Source organism: Protobothrops mucrosquamatus, unplaced genomic scaffold, assembly GCF_001527695.2.
Source record: "Protobothrops mucrosquamatus isolate PMUCROS unplaced genomic scaffold, P.Mucros_1.0 scaffold298, whole genome shotgun sequence".
NCBI lineage: Eukaryota > Metazoa > Chordata > Lepidosauria > Squamata > Viperidae > Protobothrops > Protobothrops mucrosquamatus.
Genome location: NW_015386641.1, coordinates 736,532 through 760,484, shown reverse-complemented (window position 1 = coordinate 760,484; position 23,953 = coordinate 736,532). Strand labels below are relative to the sequence as shown.

At 40.4% G+C, this 23,953-nt stretch overlaps 1 protein-coding gene across 1 annotated transcript; it reads left to right on the top strand.

The window, feature by feature from the left end:
* Positions 1-8,900: 8,900 nt before the first annotated feature.
* GHSR (growth hormone secretagogue receptor) lies at positions 8,901-19,368 on the top strand. The gene is made up of 2 exons (XM_015814935.2): positions 8,901-9,657; positions 19,061-19,368. The coding sequence occupies exons 1-2, from the start codon at positions 8,901-8,903 to the stop codon at positions 19,366-19,368; spliced, it is 1,065 nt and encodes a 354-aa protein (XP_015670421.2).
* The last annotated feature ends 4,585 nt before the right edge of the window (positions 19,369-23,953 follow it).

Below are 23,953 nucleotides of genomic sequence, written 5' to 3'. Positions count from 1 at the left end.
GTTCACACCACTGTAAAATATATGGTCTTTAATTCTGAGCTGAATCAATTAATTCGATGGTCTCCAATTTGCGATGACAAGTCTGAGGATGGCTGACTTGGAGGCCATGCTGAAATAATACTGGGAAATTTTGCCCAGGTTGCAGCAAGTATGTAAGAACTTGGCAGCCCTCATACCTCATGCTCATGGTGATATTAGAGAAGAAAGAATTGGAAAGTTCTGGAGATAAACCCTCCACGACCCATTCCTGTGAACTCAGTTAACAAATCGGAGGGACAAAACTCTGAATGACCATTAATGGGTAGCAAAATTCTGTTGGGACAGTTTAAGTTTTGCAGCTCAAGTGTGGTTTGTATACTGTGAAGCAAAGCACCAGTTTAGTTAGATAGTTCATCTTTATTAATGTTGGTTTAACAAATGGAGGCAGCGAATGTGATGGCAAGCTCTTGACCATCCTTTGGGTTTTTTAAGCCATGGATATCAAAAATACTGTCACGTGTAGTATATTATTATTTTTTTCTTGATTAAAAAAAATGGGTTTATTCTGAATGCCTCAAACAGTCAGAAGAAATAGGTGATACTTGAGCAGGGAAAAAGGAGAAGATCACCAAACTCCAATAATCAGTTTACAGGCAGGGAAATCTAGACCACCATATGATGGCTTCAAGACCATGTGTCTCCTTGCTGCCATCTAGTGGTACTTTCCTGTTTTCGCAGCTGACCATACAATTTAAAATCACACAATTTTTTTTTAAAAAAAGCTAAGAAGTTTAAAAACAAATATGAACCCTTTTGCACATGATATAAAATGCTTTTCAGAGTTCATCTATATTTGGGATCTTCAGCAGACTTGAAAATGCAACCAATGAGAAAGTGATGCAATTCTTCCTATGTATTTTCTTTTTTAAGTGTGAAATTTCTTATTGAAATGTCCTGAGATTTTGTACTTTCATTTTTAATAAAAAGTTCAGAATTAATTGTGGACTCAGGTTTTTTTGCTGTCATACCCCCTTTCATCTGAACAAAACCCTTTGCAAGCTGTTCAGTAGCCTCCGGATGGGAATTCTTGGGAATTTTGCCAAAAAGGCTGAGAGCCATAATCTCCAGAAAGAGAAGGAAGTCATAGCATGGCAAAAAACCAGGAAGAATAACAGGGATGGAAATAGAATAGGAATAGAGTAGAGTAGAAAGTAGAATAGAATAGGATACGTAGGAGATAGGATAGCATAGAAGAATAGGAATAGAATAGAATAGAATTCTTTATTGGCCAAGTGTGATTGGATGCACAAAGTATTTGTCTCTGGTGCATAAGCTCTCAGTATACATACAAACAACAAAGTGATAGGTCATAGATCATAAATCATAGTTTCAATCATTAATCATAAGATACAACAACAATGATAATCATAGATACTAATAGGAGAAGGTAGTAGGGAAGATGAGAAGGATAATAGCAGTACAGCCTACTACATGGGTAAATACATTATTTTTAGCCTAAGAGTGCCGTGGGAATTAGGTGTTCAGAATGATGGTACGGGGGGGGGGGGGGGGGGACTGTCTTGTCTAAATGTTTTGGCATGAAATGCCCTATAGCTGCATCCAGAACTGAGAAGTTGAAACAATTTGTGTCCAGGATGTGAAGGGTCTGTATATATATTCTCAGCCCTCTTTCTGGCTCATGTACTATACAGGTCCTCAGTGGAAGGCAGGGTGGTAGCAATTGTTTGTTCTGCGGTTCTAACTTGGTTTGTACCTGTCCTGTTTGGTTGCTGTGCCAAACAAGACAGTTATTAAGGTACAAATGACAAGACTTAATTATTCCTCCATAGAACTGTTATCACCAGATCTTTGGGCAATGGATCACTTAACTGTTTTTGTGGTGGGCAAACAGACAAACTGCAACAATGCATTACTGCAAAAAGTTTTAAAAAAAATAAAATGCATAAGCCAAAATACTGACAGGCTGTTTCGAAGGCTGCTCAGTTTTTTCCATGTTTTTCCTTTCATGTTGCAAGCATGAAACAAAGTGCACACACGCAAAAAAAATCATTCAAAAGAAAACGATGGAAAACAGTAATAAATGACCAACAGATAAAATTATTTGTTATATTAATGGAACGAATGGAAGGAGGAAGAACACAAAAGAGAATAGGCATATTAGTTGTGCTTGTTAAAGCTAAAACTGAATGTTAATATAAACCTTTGAATAAGCTGTATATTTGAAATAAGTCGACTTAACAACAGTGACCGAAGTTACAAAGGCACTGAAAAAAGTTACTTATGGCCATTTTTCACACTTAAGACCATTGCAGCCTCCCCATGGTCATGTGATTTACATTTGGATGCTTGGCCACTGGCTCATATTTATTGGGTTGCAGTGTCCTGGGGTCATGTGATCCCCTTTTGTGACCTTCTGACAGGCAAAGTCAGTGAGGAAACCAGATTTCACTTAGCAACCATGTTACTAATTTAACAACTGCAGAGGTTCACTTCACAACTGTGGCAAGAAAAGTCGTAAAATGGGGCAAAACTCACTTAGCAAATTTCTCACTTGGCTTAGCTCACATCAAAACTGCGTGCTTCTGGAGAAATAGGAAATCTATGCCAAAGAAAAACATTGTGCCTTGGGGTGGTGTGTGTGTGTGTGTGTAATTAATAGGGAAAATGGCCCTTTCGAAATTGATCAATGGTTCTTAAATCCAGTCCTTAATGCTTAAATAATAGTCTTTTTCCAGCCTCAGTATAGTTCTCTTAGCTAATCTGTGTAACAGAAGGACTGCCATTTTGCCTCCCAACTTCAGTTTGTCGTAGCGTGTCCTCCATCTGCAGCCAGTGTTTTTGAAGTACCATCATGTTAGACAGGATGTCTTCACAACACAGACCAGCTGTTGAGAAATGCCTCAGGAAGTAACAGAAAGCAATGTCAAGAGCTATCAACTGTTTATCTTGTTCAGCTAAGAGATTTGCAGTAAAATGAGGTGTTCTTTGGATATGTACTCTTTTCCCAGCATCACAGTTTTGTTTTCTTAGCTCCATGCTGTGTAATACATTAAAAAAAAGGTTGGGGTGTAGAGGAATAGATGGAAAATCTTGAGGGATGATTTCAGGGTGCACCGAGAGAATTACATTCCTAAGTGATCCTGTGTGCAGTATATAGAATAACAGCTTAACAGAGGTGGAGGGGACCTTGGAGGTCCTCTAGTCCAACTCCCTACTCAAGCAGGAGACCCTATAACCGTGGTGGTGAACCTATGGGTTGCGTGCCACAGGTGGCATGCCGAGCCCTCTCTGTGGCACATGCGCCGTCGCCCCAGTCCTAGGCCTTCAGCTGGGTTTTATAAAACCTTTTCGCTTTAGGCCTCTGCCGCTGTGTGTATCTATCAATCAATTTCAACTTCTCTTGACTGCAAAGTTGGAATTGACTGAACTTTTTAGTCCCACCCAGTCTGCCGTTACCACTGCAGCCACGCCCACCCAATGGGTGACGCCCACCTAATGGGCCACACCCACCCGGCACCTGACGATACATAAGTGGGTTTTGGGTTACAGTTTGGGCACTTGTCTCTAAAAAGTTCGCCATCACTGCCCTATAACATTTCAGACAAATGCTTGTCCAATCTTTTCTTAAAAACTTCCAGTGTTGGAGCACCCACAATTTCTGGAAGTAAGTCATTCCACTGATTAATTGTTCTAACTGTCAGGAAATTTCTCCTTAGTTCTATGTTGCTTCTCTCCTTGATTAGTTTCCATCCATTGCTTCTTCTGCCTTCAGGTGCTTTGGAGAAGAGCTTGACTCCCTCTTCTTTGTGGCAGCCCCTTAAATATTGGAACACTGCTATCATGTCACTCAATAGTCCTTTTCATGAACTAAACATACCCAATTCTTGCAACCGTTCTTCATATATTTTAGCCTCCAATCCCCTAATCATCTTTGTTGCTCTTCTCTGCACTTTTCTAGAGTCTCAACATCTTCTTTATATCATGGTGAGCAAAACTGGATGCAAATTTAAATACATTTTTAAAAAAATTCTGAAATAGCCACCACTATTTCATTTCCCAGCGGTTCTGAACTCTGTAAAGAAGTAATGTTAATGTTGCACGATCATTATAAAGGCATCAGTATCCATTTCTCATCATGGATATGGGGAAAGGAATTGGCTATTATCTGCCATTCCATCAACCCAGCATTTGCCTAGTGGGCATTACAATATTGTTTTACTGCATCCTCTTAAAAACATCATAGGTCTGAAATGGAGTGGAACATCAGAGAATGCTCTCACCGGTGGATTAGACAGCTGTGATACAGGTATTCTGTATGAAAATTCCATCAATAAATAGGGTCCAGGCAGAAAGCAAGAACTATGCCACAGATCCCTTCTCTTAGCCAGCTAATGTACTTCTGTTCGCTTTGAGTCCAAGCTTGGTGGTCCCTTGGCCATTGCCTTTAGATTTTAGCCAGCCCAAAAGAGTCTGGGAAGAACCTTTCCAGCTTCCTCCTTTTAATTTTTTTTCCTCTAGCAGATTTAAAAAAAAAGGATCAACAAGGATGCCATCATACATAGGAGCCAACAAGTCTATAGCACTCTTCCCTTTGTTTCTTTTTCATTTATCTCCTGTAGCGTGAAGACTAAAACAGCTGTAGGGAGCCTCCATTTTTTGCAGAACTCTTGTCACAAAAGTCACAGGAGCCACTCAGACAACACACAATAGGGATTAGTTTAGTCCTAAATCTCTTTAGAGCTAAGCAGTTGGGGTAATTGATCCATTTTTCTTGTTCCCATTACATGCTTTCCCTCCACAAGACCAATATGTGTGAGCTTGTCGAAAGTTGTTTATAGCTTATATTTAATATTCATACAATCTCTTTGCCTCAAGGATTAACTAGTAGACCTAAAAAGACCTGAAATATGGAGCTGGTTCAATCAACTTGCTAGGTGGAAACAACCAACCAAGTAATACAAGCATGTGTCTTAAATTCTTATACTTTTGACAGGATAGTGGAAGGGGATAATACACTTTTCCCTATCTTGGCGCCCTCTAGATATATTGGACAAATTTCAAATGTCCTAGTTAAATTGATTGACTGTTGAGAGAAAGACAATTCGGTCCACATTCATGATCTGCTCTCTCAATGCCAGTATTTCATCAGCACCTTCTCCATCTTCGTAGCCTAACAGAAATCTGGGAATCCAAAATCAAGGGAAGTCCTTTCTCCGCAGTGAATGCTTAGCTTATACAACACTACACTTCAGGGCTGCTAAAAAAGATTTCAGTTGTGGTGCTGAATCAACATTATCCCATTGTCCTAATAATGGGAGAGAGGGGGACCAACGAGTCTCACTTGGAGCTGTCCATGGTCCTGCCATCTCATGAACTAGATTTTATTTCCCTTATATTGCAGTACAGTGTCTTAATTTGGCACTATCGGTATTAACTTCTGCACAATTCAAATCACTATTGAATGGATGCCTGCCAGCTGCTAAAACCTGCTGCTGATAACAGACTTTGAGGTAGGTATTATCCCAGTAAGTAAGAGGTACGCAGTGAAATTGTGAGGGTAAATGATAAAAAGGCAAAAAACTATTATTTGTAGGTCTCTGAGTATAATTCTAACCCTTAGAGATCCTGGCTGCAATTACCACACCGTTCCATTCAATAAATAATAAATTCAATAAATAAATAAATAAATAAATTCAATTGGAGGATGGGCTCCATCAAAGCTTTAAACACAGAGAGTATGGCTCAGTGCTAGCACATTGCCTTCCCCCAAAAAGATATTAGGTGAAGTGAAAGCAGAGTGCTGATTGGAAGCTCTAATAATGAAGGCAAAGCTCAGATAATTGGGAACATATGGCCAAAAAACAAAGTCATTGGAAAGATCCTAATGTTTGGGGAAATCGAAGGCAATTAAAGAGGAGAGCAATTTAGTAAATCATAGTTTGCAATTGAAAACTTACAGGTCCACTGAATCCGCTCAAACCAACCCGACACAGACAGATTAGGACTTAATGCACCATGGAACTCAGCCAGTGGCAGAGCTCACCTAACACCCGGAACCAAGGGGCTAAGGCTTTGCAGCTGCGTTTTCACTGTGCGCCAAACTTGGTTTGGTTTAACTTTGGCTCTGGGGTTTAGCCTTTTCTTCGAACCTGATCCGCTTAGTTAATTCATGGATCCGTAGATTACGGGGACCGGGGAAAGGCGTTCAATCAAGTCGTCCGAATCAGGTCAGTCAAGTTGCTGATAACGGACCACGTCGTGAGGACGCGACCGCTCACGTGTTCTTTCCAAACACGCTTCCATTTATCCCGCCGCTGGGGTCTCTCACCATCGCCACCCGATCCAACCCCTCCGCTCGTCCACTTGTTCGACAGAGAAGCGCATCGGTGGCCTTTTATGTGCGCGCTGGCCACCTTCGCTTCCCCCGGGCGCTCCGGACAGGATCGGGGTCCTTGCTGGGGGGGGGGCGGGGGTGGGGAGACTGCTGTGCCCGTCGGGGAGGGAGGCGGAGCGGAGCCGGGGCGCTGCAGGTGGGAGAGCCCTGTCGCCGCTGCAGAAGCTCCCGAAGGTCGATCCCTTGTGGGGTCGATTCCATGCTCTGATGAGTCGCGCGCATGCATGGAAATAAGAGTAAAAATGATGATGATGATGATGATGATGATGATGATGATGATAATAATAATAATAATAATAATAATAATAATAATAATAATAATAATAATAATAATAATAATAATAATAATAATAATAATAATAATAATAATAATAATAATAATAATAGGTTGCTGCTGCTTCGTTTCAACAGTCCTATCCAGAAAGAATTCCTTTTCCCCTGCCGATGCCTGAAGCCGCGCACTCTGCCTTCTCTGCAGCCGGGGATCAGGGGCGTCTTTGAAAGCTGGGACGGGGCTCCTTCCCCGGGGACGCGTAGCCGGCTGGGCGTGCCGGCCCTGCCTCTCCTCCGCTTCGCCTCGTTCCTGCTGTTCCGCCGGCGCCACGCGGGCAGAAGGAGAAAAGTTGGCCGTGGAAGTGGGGCCAGGTAAGCCGGGGGGTGGGGGAGGGATCGTGGTGGTGGAGCTGCTCCAGGAAAGAGGGTCAGTCTTTCTTCTTTAGGGGAATCTCGTTCCCCCCCCCACCTAATGGACCCCTTTGAAACGCAGGAGGTTCCCTCCTGATCTTTTAGGTGCCTCCTGCAGATGTTTAGAGGTAGAGGGTGTCTTGCCTAACAACAATATGTTAATAGTGTTAATAGAATGATTAACGATGCTGCCTAATAATAATAATAATAGATGGGAGGTTGGCACTTTCCCGTCTGCCCTGGAATTCTATGGCCCTTGGAAGACTTACCCTGCGGAATGATAGTATTTTAGTTTACTTTAATTTGCTCTGCTCTCCTGAGTGGTGTGCGTAAAACTCCCCCCCAAAAATAGAATATTTCATCAAAGGGGATTTGATCAAAATGCTCAACAACAAAAAGAAAATAAAACAATGAGATCGGGACACATTCAAACAGAATTCAGTGGAGTAAGCCAGCATTTTGTCATTGCTCCAGACTGAGAGATTTTTTTATCTTGATTGGTGATCTGCATCTGACTAGTGTAGGATGGATGGATGGATGGATGGATGGATGGACATTGTAAGATATGGTGCACCCCTCCCTTTAACACTTTTGGAAAATAAAAGCTCCACAGTTAAATTATAGCTATTATATTTCATCAGTTATGTTATATTTTATTAAATTTCATCATTTATTTGAAAAATACCATTTATTTGGACTGAAAGCATGATAAACTAAATATCTAGAATTTCTATCTTAGAAACTCCAGATATTTACTTTTTACTCTACTCTTGTTGAACAACAGACCATTTCTTCACAGAGCTTCATTTGTCTTAGGTAAAATTTATCTGTGTAAAAATGGTGCAGGTTAGGCTAGGTTAAGAGAATAAAGCTGAATTCATACAACTATTTAGTCAATGAAAGACTAAATAATTGGTCTTGTTAAATATGTCCATTGTCATTCTTGGGTTATTTTATTGTAGACTTTTTAGGAGTTTAATACTTAATGTAATAGATTAGAAAAGGGGTTTCTTGTGTTGTGTGAATGAATGCAGCTTACAAATCCTGAAATATAAAGATTGAGTTTGACAGGTCAACTAAGTCTGATTTCACTGCATAATAATTGATTCTTCCCTGAACTGATGCCTTCCAGATGTGTTGGCACTATTAAATTCACAGGTTAAGCTTCTCATTATACCACAGTGACCTTTGATAATCCAGGTAAATAATGCAAAAGAATGCCTGTTGGTGGAAAAGGTTTCACAAATACTTTGGTGTCAGAAGTGGAAGTGATATTGACACAAAGGGTCATATTGGCTAAAGGGATGGAAGTAAAAACTCAGCCTGGTTTCTTTCAGAGTGTTGTTTCTATATTCTGGTTCCTACATGCACATTTTTTAGTCAGCCTCTATCCAAAAAGGGATGTGAGCAGGTCCCTCTGGAGAGAAGAATCACACCTTTTCAAAGTAGACATTCTCATTTTCAGCAGCCCTCCTTCTACTGAGAGAACTCCAGTGATGAAATAGACATGTGAACCAGCTCATGATTAATGCAGAAGCAAAACAATGAATATCATAGATGAGTTACTTTGCTAGAGAAAGCTGAATCTCATGAAAGGACTGGAAAGTTTTTATGTTAGTTTCTTCTTTCTCCTCCCCCTCCAATCCATGTCTTACTTATCTGGCATGTTTGTTTTCATTTAGCATATCTCAAGTTCTGTTTCCTGCCACCATCAGAGCCATTGCCTCCTTCTTCTCAGATATGAGGAGCAGCTGATGAGCCATTGCCTCCTTCTTCTCAGCTGATGAGGAGCAGTCCCTTCAGATCATCAAACACTGACTGAATGCATAACAAGGGCAACTTGCAGCTCATCATGGATTATGACAACAACACAGAGACTGATGATTCGTATTTGTTCCCTGCACCTCTCCTCACAGGTGTCACTGTGACTTGTTTGCTCTTCTTCATGATTGGAATTTCAGGAAACATGACGACGATGCTGGTGGTCTTCAAGTTCCGGGATATGAGGACAACCACCAACTTGTACCTCTCCAGCATGGCTTTCTCAGATTTCTTGATCTTCCTTTGCATGCCCCTAGACCTCTTCCGCCTCTGGCAGTATCGGCCCTGGAATTTTGGGGATCTTCTCTGCAAGCTCTTCCAATTTGTTAGCGAGTGTTGTACATACTCAACCATACTCAGCATCACAGCCCTGAGCGCGGAGAGATATTTTGCTGTCTGCTTTCCACTCAGAGCCAAGGCGGTGATCACCAAGAGCAAAGTCAAGCTCCTTATCCTTGTGCTCTGGGTGATATCTTTTGTCAGTGCTGGGCCCATCTTCGTTCTGGTTGGAGTTGAGCACGAGAATGGGACAAATCCTTTGGATACCAATGAATGTCGTATCACAGAGTATGCCATTCATTCAGGGTTGCTGACCATTATGGTTTGGACCTCTAGCATCTTCTTTTTCCTGCCGGTTTTTTGCTTGACGGTTCTCTACAGCCTCATTGTGAGAAAGCTTTGGAAGCGAAAGAAGAAAAACATTGGGCCAAAAGCCTCCATCAGGGACAAGTACAACAGACAAACAATAAAAATGCTAGGTAAGGTACCTGATATACTTTCCCCAAGACAAGCCTGCTTATTCTGTGAATTCAAGATGTGAGATCCATAGTATTGTCTATTGAACCAATTAAAAGTCGGGTTGAAACATGCAACATTTTAAGTAACATGTCCTTCAGATTAGATTTAAGAAGAGACTGGACAGCCACTTGTCTGAAATGGTATAGGCTCTCCTGCTTGAGCAAGGGGTTGGATTAGAAGACCTCCAAGGTCCCTTCCAACTCTATTCTGATTGATTGATTAAGAATGCTATGTAACTTAAAACAGCTTGCATAGCCTTGCATTCTTTAGCAGATTACATTATAGAATAGCTATACTAGCTATGCATGTCTCGTTGGTATATAATGAAAAGTTTGATTCTTCCTCAATGATTCTCCAGATTGTCATTTGAACAAGAGGTCCTGATCTAGAATATATCCATTTGGATATGTGGACTGGACTGATCAGAAAGTTCCATTCAGCTTTGGCTTCCCTGCCTCCAAGTGTGGTTGAGTTGTTATGATGGATTAGAAGTGAGGACATTCAGCTTCAACTCCATCCTCGGCCACAGAAGATCACTGGATGATTGTGAGCCAGCCATTCACTCTCTGCCCATCCTAACTCACAAGGTTGTTGCTGTGGTCGATGCAAAAATTGGTGGAGGTATGCTGTTTTGAGCTACTGGAGGAAAAGCATGATATTCATATAATAAATAAATAACTTTAAAAGTGTTCCCATTTTGAACTGAACTGACATGGTCATAAAACATAAATAACCTGAGGACATGATTTGAACACCTAGAAAAATGAAATGATTGCCTCTGGGCTCCTGCAGGGTGTACTTTTTCACTGTCCTCAGTCAACAGGTTAGGCTAGGTCAAATATCTGTTTGGTTCCTCATGCAGGTGGTGAGATGTTTAAGGCTCTGATGATTACATTTCTCCCTGCTATGACTTTCCAACATCTTTGACATAACTAGGTAAGGCTTGCAGATTTAGAAAAGACATAAAACCCAGTCATACTACTTAAACGTTCAGTTTGCAGAACACTTAACTTGGTTAACGGGCTTTCTAGCCTTCTGCAATATATGGAGTCATAATTTTATCAAATTGTGACTGAGCCGTACCTAACCTAGGTTAAAGCTATCAAGTTTAACATCTTAGTTATGAATATCCATTGGATCTTTAATGATCAGGTTGAATAGTGCATTGGATAGATTTTGAAGTCAGTCTTGCATATATCATTGCTGACCAAATATGATGGTCAGGATCTACAAATTTATTTTCCCTTAGGGAAACTGATACAAGACAGTTTGATAGACCAGATTGCATTTTGAAGAGGAAATCCATCATGCCTGAAAGGTGCAGTTTTCTGCTTGGGAATATGTGCCAAAGAGTAATGTTATAACTTGCCTCCAGATACCCATTGGACTGGATTGCATCCAATAAGAATTCATGTTTAATAAACATTACAAAGAGTTAAACATATAACACTGCCAGAAATAAAAACAATCATTTTTCATGTATTTAATAGCTTTTTGCTTTGGTCACATTAAAAATATTTACATTTTGGAAGCAACCTTTGCAAAGACTTCTGGAGTGCAAATTTGACACTTCTGCTACTTGCTATTGAAGGAAAATGAACATATCGTAAAGAATAATAGAGCTGGAAAGTTAACACTATTGTCATAATCCTGTACACTACTAAAAATAAGCTTTATAGAATACAGGGAGACTCACTTGCGTAGTCACAATCATCATTCAGGAATGAACTCCTTTGGACTCAGTGGGAGCAACTGCATAGTGGCGTCAAAAGGTCAATCCATGATTGTATGGTCAAAGCCTCACCCTTTTCATGTGCAACACATGTAAAAGGGGGGGGCAGCCATTTGATTGCATGACCATCACATAGACTTCTTGGACCCCCCTCCCCCAATAGATGCCCCTGTGAATTGGGAAGGCAGTTGTTCAGTAGATGAACTTTTATGATTGTTGACACATGTTTTTGGCAGGAAGACCAAAGAGAAGTTGACCAAGCATCAATAAGAGTCTTTATTAGGACTTATCTTGTGATAAGGGTGGTGAAGCATACTTTGCCTGTATTTGTTTGCTGATAGCAGCCCAGGGGCCCTGTTTCAAAACTGGGGAACTTGGAAGCAGCCCCTGCCCTGTAGACTACTGAAGATCTGACAGTCCCCATCATTTTAATTTTATTGATTCAGGACTTCGCCCTGTCTCAACGCACTGGAGTAGAGTGTGGTCAAAGATATGAATGAAATAGGTTACATCAGTGAAGTATGGTTGCAGCACTAGATTTTGGTTTTATTGAGGTTTTGTTTGTTTTTATGGTTATATATATATTGTTTTTATTAGGTTGTCAGCTGCTTATAGTTTGGTTTTAAGGTGGGTAGCTTTACAAAGGTTTTAAGTACCGTAAATAAATGTCTAACTGGTTATGCAAATGCATCTCCTAGGACAGGGGTAGGCAACCTTGGTTCTTTTATGACTCGTGGACTTCAACTCCATGAGTCATAAAAGAGCCAAGGTTGCCTACCCCTGTACCTAGGACTTTGCTTGACCTGGTTAAGCACATTGTGTGAAACAGCCATCCTATTAGATTAAGAAAAAATGTTTCACAAGTTGCAGGAAAGATGGTTGGGGGAAAGAAAAAGGAATGGTCTTTCTGTATTGCTGTAGAAAGTCATTGATTTTACAAACTGCAATAAAAGGGATTGGGCTTCCCCCCCCCCATTGTTTTTTTAAAAATTATAATTGCCTCTCAACTCCAGAAATAGTTGTTGATCCTGTTTTCTCCCAAACCCTTTACCTGCGATCCAAAGAGGAGGTAATAGCTACAAAAAACGTCAATTGGTACTAATTTTATGGTTTTAGTCAGTCTTGTTTCTTTTGGTGGAACAACTGCACATCTCTGAATTTTATTTCTTGGTTAAGTGGGAAAAAAAATCCTAGAGCAGTTTATGACTAAAGTTCTGACTGCTGCCTTTCAATTGACATAATTTGCTCTCAGTTGCCATTTCCCCTCCAGAATTCAAGGCTGTCTCCTAGCTCTGATTTCTTTTCAGAAGAACATTCAACATAGACATGACAATTTGGTTTTCCCCAATAAATCACAATTGAAGTTACAATAAAGCTCTGTGGTGTTTTATTGGACTGTGCCAATAAGCATGTAGCAATTTGAGAGGACAATCAGGCTAGTATTTTAAGAGGTTACAAGATTATCATCTTTTAACACAGGGGTCGCCAACCGCCCGGTCCATGGACCGGCACCAGTCTGCAGCATGCCAGAAACTGGGCCACACAAACAAGCAAATCTACATCCACGGGATGCAGGCAGCACAAAGAAACCACACACTCTCCGGTCCACAGAAAAATCTCTCTCCACGGAACCCATCCCTGGTGCCCAAAGGGTTGGGGGCTGCTGTTGTAACATCTTAAAAGAATGACCTGATTTTTGATAGATAGGCTTTCAAGGAAAGAACAGAGGAGACATTGACTTTAGTATGCAGAATGGGTGAATGCTGAAGTGTTCAGGATCAGAGAAGAATCGATGTACAACAATGGCTCAAGGAGTTTTAAAGCTGTTTTGCTCTAGGATCCAGCTAAACCAATCCTTGATTATGCTCCAACAGCTACTTTGACTCATCACAGAAGAAACAATGGCTCTTTTCAGTTGTTCAAATTAGAGTAGCTCAGTTGAACAGTGTAGCTTTATTCAATCAGAATACAGCTGGAAGGGACTTTGGAGGTCTTCTAGTCCAACCCCCTGCTCAAGCAGGAGATCCTATACCATTTCAGACAGGTGACTGTCCATGACTGTCCAATCTTTTCTTAAAAACCTCCAGTGATGAAGCACCTACAACGTCTGAAGGTAAGCTGTTCCACTGGTTAATTGTTCTCACTGTTAGGAAGTGTCTCCTTAATTCCAGGTTGTTTCTCTCCTTGATTAGTTTCCATCCATTGTTTCTTGTCTTGCCTTCTAGTGCTTTGGAAAATAAATTGACCCCCCTCTTCCTTGTGGTAGTCTCTCAAATACTGGAATACTGCTATCATGCTAGTCTTTCTTTTCTCTATACTAGCCATACTCAATTCCTGTAACTGTTCTTCTTATGTTTTTATCTCCAGGCCTTTAATCATCTTAGCTGCTCTTCTTTGCACTTTTTCCAAAGTCCCAACATCTTTTTCCAAAGTCAGCCAGTTACAAATCCATCTGGTGGTGATGCTATCTATCCCACATTTTTCTAGTTTACCAAGAAGTACCGTATGTTGCGGTCTACTTTGTTGAAAGCCTTGCTGAAGTCTAAGTATACTATGTCCACAGCATTTCGCTGGTCTACAATTTAGTCACTTTGTCAAAGAATTAAATAAGATTGGTTTGGGATTCAAACAGGTTTATTATTTATGTATTTATTAGCAATATTTAGCTATAGTTTGTTCCAGTTTAATAGACTCCAGGATCCAACAAAATGTAGAGAAGTGCACTAAAAATATATGAGGAGAATAAAAACCAACAATTAACAACAATATCCAAGGCAATTTTCAATTAATTTAAGAGGCATATACCCCCTAAAATAGTGCTACTTTGGGTTCTTTTTGAAATATTATTATTATTATTATTATTATTATTATTATTATTATTATTATTATTAATAATAATAATAATAATAATAATAATAATAATAAAGTTGGAAGGGACCTTGAGGTCATCTAGTCCAACCCCCTGCTCAGGCAGGAAACCCTATCCCATTTCAGACAAATGGCTGTCCAGTCTCTTCTTAAAAACTTCCAGTGTTGGAGCATTCACCGCTTCTGAAGGAAGGTTGTTCCACTGGTTAATTGTTCTAACTGTCAGGAAGTTTCTCCTTAGTTCTAGGTTGCTTCTCTCCTTAATTAGTTTCCATTCGTTGCTTCTTGTCCTGCTTTCAGGCACTTTGGAGAATAGCTTGACTCCCTCTTCTTTGTGGCAGCCCTTGAGATATTGGAACACTGCTATCCTGTCCCCCCTCATCCTTCTCTTCATTAAACTAGACATAACCAATTCCAGCAGCCATTCCTTATATGCTTTAGCCTCCAGTCCCCTCATCATCTTTGTTGCTCTTCTCTGTACTCTTTCTAGAGTCTCAGCATCTTTTTTACATCGTGGTGACCAAAACTGGATGCAGTATTCCAAGTGTGGCCTTACCAAGGCATTGTAAAGTGGTATTAACACTTCACGTGATCTTGATTCTATTCCTCTGTTAATGCAGCCCAGCACTGTGTTGGCTTTTTTGGCAGCTGCAGCACACTACTGGCTCATATTTAAGTGATTGTCCACTAGGACTGCCTGTTTGTAGTTTTAACCTATTCGTTGTGATTTTCCCCTTTGGAAAATGGAGAATAGGTCCACTTCTTTTGTAGAACAGCTCTTCAGATTTTAAAGACTGCCATCATATTTCCCTTCAATAATCTCTTAGTAGGCTAAACCTACTTTTAGCCATCTCTCATCAGGCTTATTTTGCAGATTTTTCACTACTTGAGATTTAACCCCCTTTTCCCACAAGGCTGACTTCAAACATTTTGGGCCAACAGGCAAATGATGTTTCCTCTGTTAATAACCCACTTATTTTGGCATTCAGGCAGAAAATCCCAGGACATCTTCATTGTTGAAAGTGAGACTGTAGTAATAAATTAAGGAATTAAGGGAGTAATAAATTAAGGAACTCAAAGATGAAGATTTGTTTATCCTCCCAAAAGTTCACTGAGTGATGAATACTTTGCTGCTTTTCTATAAAAGTTGCCTTGGGTAGAGATATCCAAGTTGAGTAGAGATATTACAGAGAAGAAAATGGCAGGTTTAATTTTTGATTGCTTATTCCATCATCACTAGGAAAGGTAATGTTTTGAAACCACTGATATGCCCTCCAATATTATATCAGTAGAAGAACTGTATGGCTATATCCAGAAAGTCACCAGGAACCCAGCTTGATTTGAAGATGACTTTAATGTATTTTATATGGCTTCAAGGAACAAAAGGGTTGAGGATATATCTTACGTATTTATCAGATTTATGTTCTGCTTTTCTTTCAATTGCTCATGACAGCTTATATCAGAATCTCATCCCTAGGAGTTGTTTGGGCAGAGAGAGAGTGATTCAGTCATTCAAGGAAATGTCTATGTAGAGGATGGATTTAAATCTGGGTCTTCCTAATATAACCACTACACTACACAGATTCCTATAATCCAGGGGTCTTCAAACTTGGCCCTTTTATGACTCATGGACTTCAACTTCCAGAATTCCTCAGCCAGTGTGCCTGGCTGAGGAATTCTGGGAGTTGAAGTCCATGAGTCATAAAAGGGTCGAGTTTGAAGACCCCTGCTATAACCAATGAATCATGTGGGTCCATGGCAAGTCCTAAAAGTTGATCATCACCTTACTCTTTGTCCTGATTTATAACCCACCCTTTTTATTTTCAGTAACTAAAATCACAGTTGTACCCCAAATGATACCATCTCCTTTTTTGTTTCCAGTTGGAATTGTTATCAGATCATCGATCTATGAAGCCCGTTAGCATTGACCTAGAAACGTCTACCACAGACAAGATACACATTTGAAAACTTCCATGATCTTCCTGAGAAATAATTTCATCTGTGTTTACCTATGTTCTGTGGTAGGACCCCCCAAGGGAAATTAATTTCTCAGAGGAATATAAGAACAACCTCCTAGTTCAGACCGAAGTCTGTATCCTGCTTTCCACAGGAACCAGATTTCAGACCAAAGTCTGTATCCTGCTTTCCACAGGAACCAGATTTCTGTGTCAACAATATCCTGTCTGTGATTCTTGAAGTAATGTATTGATGCTTTAGCTTGTAGCTCTCTTACACCTTATTTTCCACCAATGAGTGGCAACCACTAGTGATCTCACTTATGATAAATTACACAAGGTGATTCTATACTGGGTGAATAATAATACCTTTTGCTTCTCAAGAGCCTTGACTTCCAGTATTATGTGTTTGAGCACTTGAAGATAATTTAGGTTCCCCTTTCTCATTTTCTCCATTCTCTGCATAATTTTATGCACTTGCACTTCCACATTATTTTTCTTTACTAAATCTCCCTTCTAGATCTGATTCTAAATGGTCCCAAATCCAGTTGAAATCAGTGAAATAACTTAATGCGTGTCAATTCATAAACAAGACTTAGATGCAACTGAGATATTTATTTTTTAAAAAAAGGTTGTATACCATGGACCATAGGCAGTAGTGGGATTCAAATATGCGAACAACCGGTTCGCTGTGTGGATGCCGCTTCTGGAAGTCCATTCTGGGCTTGAACAACAAAAAATTAGCTACTGGTTCTGCCAAAGTGGTGCGAACTGGCTGAATCCCACCACTGACCATAGGTACCCAGTTTATATGTACCAGGACTATATGAGCTTCTCCTTTCTATTGTAGCTTAATAATAATAATAATAATAATAATAATAATAATAATAATAATAATAATAATAATAATAATAATAATAATAATAATAATAATATTGGAAGGGACCTTGGAGGTCATCTAGTTCAACCCCCTGCTCAGGCAGGAAACCCTATACCAGTGATGGTGAACCTTTTAGAGACTGAGTGCCCAAACTGCAACCCAAAACCCACTTATGCATCGTCGGGTGCCGGGTGGGTGTGGCCCATTGGCTGGTGTGGCCAATTGGGTGGGTGTGGCCCATTGGGTGGGCATGGCTGTGGTGGTAACGGCAGACTGGGTGGGACTAAAAAGTTCACTCAATCAATTCCAACTTTGCAAGATTTTTTTTTTCCCCGCGAGAAGTTGAAATTGATTGATTGAACCTTTTTTTTTTTTGCACACGGCGGCGGAGGCCTAAAGCGAAAAGGTTTTATAAAACCCAGCTGAAGGCCTAGGACTGGGGTGACGGCACGCGTGCCCACAGAGAGGGCTCTGAGTGCCTCCTCTGGCACTCGTGCCACAGGTTCGCCACCACTGCCCTATACCATTTCAGACAAATGGCTGTCCAATCTCTTCTTAAAAACTTCCAGTGTTGGAGCATTCACCACTTCTGGAGGCAGGTTGTTCCACTGGTTAATTGTTCTAACTGTCAGGAAGTTTCTCCTTAGTTCTAGGTTGCTTCTCTCCTTGATTAGTTTCCATCCGTTGCTTCAGGTGCCTTGGAAAATAGCTTGACTCCCTCTTCTTTGTGGCAGCCCCTGAGATATTGGAATACTGCTATCATGTCCCCCCTCATCCTTCTCTTCATTAAACTAGACATACCCAATTCCAGCAACCTTTCCTTATATGCTTTAGCTTCCAGTCCCCTCATCATCTTTGTTGCTCTTCTCTGTACTCTTTCTAGAGTCTCAACATCTTTTTTACATCGTGGTGACCAAAATTGGATGCAGTATTCCAAGTGTGGCCTTACCAAGGCATTGTAAAGTGGTATTAATACTTCACGTGATCTTGATTCTATCCCTCTGTTAATGCAGCCCAGCACCGTGTTAGTCTTTTTGGCAGCTGCAGCACACTGCTGGCTCATATTTAAGTGATTATCCACTAGGACTCCAAGATCCCTCTCACAGTTACTACTATTGAGCAAGGTACCCCCTATACTCTTTGGATATCTGGGGAGGGTTGTAAAGAATGAGGCATTGACGGTCCAGAATTGCTTGGTACATGAGATGATGACAGAGGAGCAATTAGATCATAGGGCTTTGCTTGCAAATGAGCAACCAAGTAGTGTCAGTTCTTTTGGGGTCTTGAGTAGAAATATTGCTGGGGAATGATATGAAACATTGGTTTTGATAACATATCAGGAACAAGAGTCAGGGTTTCAAATCTGGAACCTTACAGCATGCTTCTTTTGTGCCCCTCTGTCTCATCTATTCAAAGAGATTTTGTGTACTTTAACATTTTGGAGATACGGTGTAAGTAGAAAATGATAAAGTGGACTACCACCATCTTTTGCATAAGGCCGACAAAAATTTGAGAGATGATCAGCTGCCCAAAGCCATAAAACCAAACAAAATAAATAGTAGGTTCTGTACAAGGCTTATGGGTGAGAGATGAAGAAAGAGAGACGCCAACATTGGTTTCTCTTTCCATCTTTCTCCAATGGCCTCTTGTTCTGCCTTGTTCTGGTCACAGTTTTCTTGATGTGATGAACAACAAGGAACAGCTGGAAGACATTTGTTGCAGGAAGAATAGTTGAAGCATTCCTTTTCTCCTGCTTCTTCTTCCAAGATAGATAGTCTAGATTCCCATCTCAAATACAGCTTGGTTTTCTTTCCTCTGTGCCTTGAGACTTGAATTAAAAGGAGAACTCTTAGCGAATATTTTAATTCACTTTCATATGCATTTGCCCTTTCTCTCTCTCTCTCTCTCTTTTTTTTTTTTTAAACTAGCGGTGGTGGTTTTGGCTTTTGTCCTCTGCTGGCTGCCCTTCTACCTAGGACGTTATCTCTTTTCCAAATCCTTCGAGGTTGAATCCCTGGATATTGCCGTTATCAGCCAATACTGCAATGTAGTCTCCTTCGTTCTCTTCTACCTAAGTGCTGCCATCAACCCAATCCTGTACAACATCATGTCGAAGAAATACCGAAAAGCAGCTTACAGGCTCTTTGGAAGGAAGCCACCAAGGAAGAAAAAGATTTTGGTGATGAAGGAGAGAAGATGCCAGACCTGGACAGAGCCCAGAGTCAGAGCAATGTGACCGCAGAGGTTGGACCGAGGTGTCACGTAAAGCCACTAGAGAAGGGGAAAGGTGTTCAGGTTGGCTAATAAGAAAGTATTTCCTTCTTTCCATGATTGGGAGGGCTTGCAATTGAAAACTCAGGTATGGTAATGAAAAGGAGCAAAAAAAATATATATATGCAGAGCTGTGAGAAATATTATGACAGATGTTCTGTGTAAATATATTCATCAGCAGTGGATGAAACAGCTATCCTTTTGAATCATTTCCAGTGCCTATGATTCTATGCATAAAGATGGGAATTGAGGTGTCTTATGTTTATAAAGCACAAACGTGAACTAGCAGAGCCTGTCTTTATGCTATGCAGCCCAGCATGGGGAGGAACTAGCTGTGATGCAGAAGCTCATTGAAAAGGTTTCCCCGTCAGGTGGGATCTTTATGTATTTTGTACTGGGTAAAGGAAGGAATGTCATCAAAAGCAAGGAAACTTCCCTTTCCTATGTCAGCAGGAAGACCTTGATAGAGGCCAGAACAGATGGTTTCCTTCATCCCTATGGAACAGTATGCACCAGCCTGCTATGGGTTGCTTGCCACCTCATCAGTGTGACAATCAAGTTGTAGTGGATCAGAACCCTTTCTGCAAAAGGGGTCCAGAGACAGGAATGTGGTAGTCCTGGAGATAGAGACCCAGTAGAAGGTATCCTTTTCTGGTCAATATCTGTCAGTTAGAAGACGTGTATCATGGCATACAGAGAAGGTAGTGCCCTAAGGAGCAGCTGTGCCAATCAATAGATGATTGAGCTCTGGCCAAATCTGGTCAACCGTAATTCAAACCTAAGATGCCCAGAATGGAAGTGGTAGGGGACTTTGAAAGACATTAAAAAAACACCTTTCTGCCTTGTTTTGAAAATGCCAAAACACAGCTTTGCACATATCAATTATCAGAGGGACATTGAGAAATTCAAATGATGGTTGACGTACAACTTTCATTTTGTAGCAAACATATACTCATCTATTTTACCTACAACAGCTGGAATGCTCTTCTTTAGAGAGCTTCTGCCTTCAAGTCTAACACAGGGAGAGAATACTAAATCTATTTTTTTTAAAAAGTAGCGCCAAGGAGAATGCTGGCTCATTTGCATTCTTTTTTAAAAAAAAAAGTGAATGGTAGGTGGTACATTTAATTATGAATGAAGGCAAATATACGTGTCCCAGGATAATGTTGCAGGATCCAATCTGGGCCAGTCACCAGGACCAGAGGTTTAGTCTTCCAAGTTTTTGGACTCATGCTGGAGCCCATCCTCAGGGAACATCTCTCTAGCAGACAGTGTGTGTGTCTAGTGGAGTGTATGTGTGTGTCTAGCAGTGTGTGAAATGTCTGCTAGACAGAAGTTCCCTGAGGATGGGCTCCAACACAAGCCCAAAAGCTTGGAAAACTAAATCTCTGGTCCTGGTGACCAACCCAGGTTGGATTCTGCAACATTTAATTATATTTATAGTCACATCTATTTGCTCAATTAAAAAAAAAACCAAGGTAAATGGGTATTCCTGATTAATAAACTCAAGTATATGGACTTACGGTTCATTGTGGAATAGCTTTCAGCAAACACTGGAAATTTACGGTAATTAAGTTGACCTAATAAGACATCTACTAGTTTGTTTGTTTTTTTTAAAAAAAATATGGATGTCTGTTTCATGCAACAGATTATTCTGATGAATATGCCTAAGGGAATGGCTTATATATTAATGTCGTGGGTGGAAGTTATTTGGACATACTGTATGTGTGCAGTGGCAGGATCAAGAATCTATGTTGTAACGGGTAAGAGAACCAGATGAATTGTTTGCAATCAAGGATAACAATGTTAATTTGGGTCACCCCAGTTATAGGATGTTTGGTTGAGTTATGACAACAATTCAAACTTATAAAGTTTGGGCTGAAGCTGCCTTATAAATGTGGAGTACAATTGCTAGAGCTTAATAACAGGAATGGGACGGAGTTATTATTTTTGCTGTTCAATATGGGCTCAACTCTACCAAACATTATTTGAGAAATATTTTGTGAATTTTGGAAGTTCATTTTTCTAAAAGAACCTGGCATGACTAAACATTTCTGTTCTCAAAATGATTTTGCAAGCACAAACCTAAGCTTCAAGTGGGTGTCTGAGGTAAGATGTGGAACCAAATATACTATGCTCATCAATGCTATACAGAAGCATAAGAGAATGAGTCTCTCCAAAATCATTTCATCAAGACTTCATTAATGGGACCATGGAATGTGGTATTTGTTGTCAGTTGGGTCTACCTTCTGAGATAAAGTTCCTATAATTAGATGCAGATTTCTGTCCAAAGAGATGTCTTCACTAAATACCTTGAAAGTATATTTGCCTCTGAGTAGGCATTTACTTTGACGTTCAAACTAAGTTTAATCTCAGCTGCACAAATTCAGGTGGCCATTAGATGGCAACATGGTTTGGGGAGTTGTATGTCTCTGCTGCTATCTAATGGTTGTGTAGATTTTTACAACCCCAATGAGACAGTCCTAATATATGTCCAGATGTCCTTTGAAGGGGAATCTTAGGAAAAAGTTAAGCAGTAAATCCTTAAATTCAACTTATATTTAACAGGGTATACAAATAGTCCTTGACTTACAACCATTTGTTCAGTCACTAAACAGTTACAGCATCAATGAACAAAATGACTTGACCCGTGTCCAAAGTTATAGCCATTGCAATGCCCCCAGGGGTGCTTCAACTTGCCTCCATCTGCCTATTGTCTCCAACTTTGAGTCCCCTGCCAACCTAAATGACCTTCAGCTGACCAAGCAAATGTGTCCTGACCCTTTGTATCAAGAAGCCCCTTTATGTTGTGTTGCTGGGTTGGGCCTGAACTTGCTGGTACAACATGGATCTGTGGATGCTGAGCTGGGCTGGGCTTTCAGGTGTGAAGGGGCTTCTCAGTGTGAAGGGCTAGGCTGGGCATGCCTCATCAGCAATGGGTGCAAGAAGATGATGGCGATCTGCTGGGGTGGCATAGCAAAGGGTGGCAGGGGGCCAAAAGAGCATAGATGGAGGAAAAAGGTGAATGGAATGAGTTGAAACCAGTTCCTAAAGCTTGGAGCTGGAATGACTTGGATTGGGATAGATACTTTATTTTTATTTTTTATCACATTCCAAAACACCCATCTCTTTCACAGAGGTCATTACTTGCAAAACGATCTGCGATGCTCAATTAATAGCAATGGGGAACGCCAGAAATGCTGTCACTAAGGAAGTGACATCTCTCTTTATGATTGCATCGGTTAGCGGTGGAAATTCTGATCTTAATTGTGGCCGTAAGTCAAGAACCCTCTGTAGTGTTAAGTTTGCACAGGCACAGCAAGCAAGATAGGTCCACAAAATTTAATCCTTTCAAGCACATGGGTACACAAGTATTTGGTTCTATTTAAATTATTGACTCAATGTGACTTATATTTCCAGCTGTTATGCCATGTTATGCCATGTTCATGATCTCAGGGCTTTAAGATATGAAATCTGAACCAGTATATGTATTTCATGTATTTGTAAAATCTGGTACTTTATTTTTCATATCTTTTTCTGTAAAATCCGTGGGCCTAATCTCCAGATAGTATCATTATGATTTTTCTGTTCAAGAGAATTGGTTGTGTCAAATTTGAGAAGATGAGACTGTTCAAGACAAGCACTGTGCTCCATTTATTCTGGATATGATTTGTGGTTTGCTTTTGTTTGCTGCTCTTCAAAACATTAAACTTTGAGCTGCTTCTGTACAAATGTTACATTGGAATTTATTCTCAAGTCCCTATTGTGTGTCTGGTAAAGGCTTTGTATAGACTTTAAATCAGGAGTCTTCAAACTTGGCCCTTTTATGACTTGTGGACTTCAACTCCCAGAATTCCTCAGCCAGCATGCCTGGCTGAGGAATTCTGGGAGTTGAAGTCCACAAGTCATAAAAGGGCCAAGTTTGAAGACCCCTGCTTTAAATGGATGATGAGGAATGGAAATTAATACAGTGGATCAGCTTTTCTTGCTCTAGAGATGATTTTAAAAAAATAACAATAGTTTACACAAAGAAAGAAAAAACATCCAAGCAAACAATATACAGCATTATACAAAAAGCAATATGATTAAATACAAACATGGAGTTTTTCGTGTTCTCTTAGCATGGCTTGCTTTCTTGCAGACATTTCATTACTCAACCAGATAATATTGTGACTGAAAACCAAGAACACCACAGTTCAACCCTGAGCTATAGATATTTCCTTTTGTTGGAAAAAGTAAATGGTCTGAAAGTTGTTTAGAATTTCCATATAGTGTAAATACAGGTAGTCCTCAACTTACGACCACAATTGAGCCCAAAATTTCTGTTGCTGAGACAGTTGTTAAGAGAGTTTTGCTCCATTTTAAGACCTTTCTTGCCACAGTTGTTAAGTGAATCACTGCAGATGCTATGTTAGTAACATGGATGGTTGTTAAGTGAATCTGGCTTCCCTATTGACTTTGCTTGTCTTTACAGAAAAGATATGGGGATAGATAGTATCTCTCTCTCTCTCTCTCTCTCTCTCTCTCTCTCTCTCTCTCTCTCTCTCTCT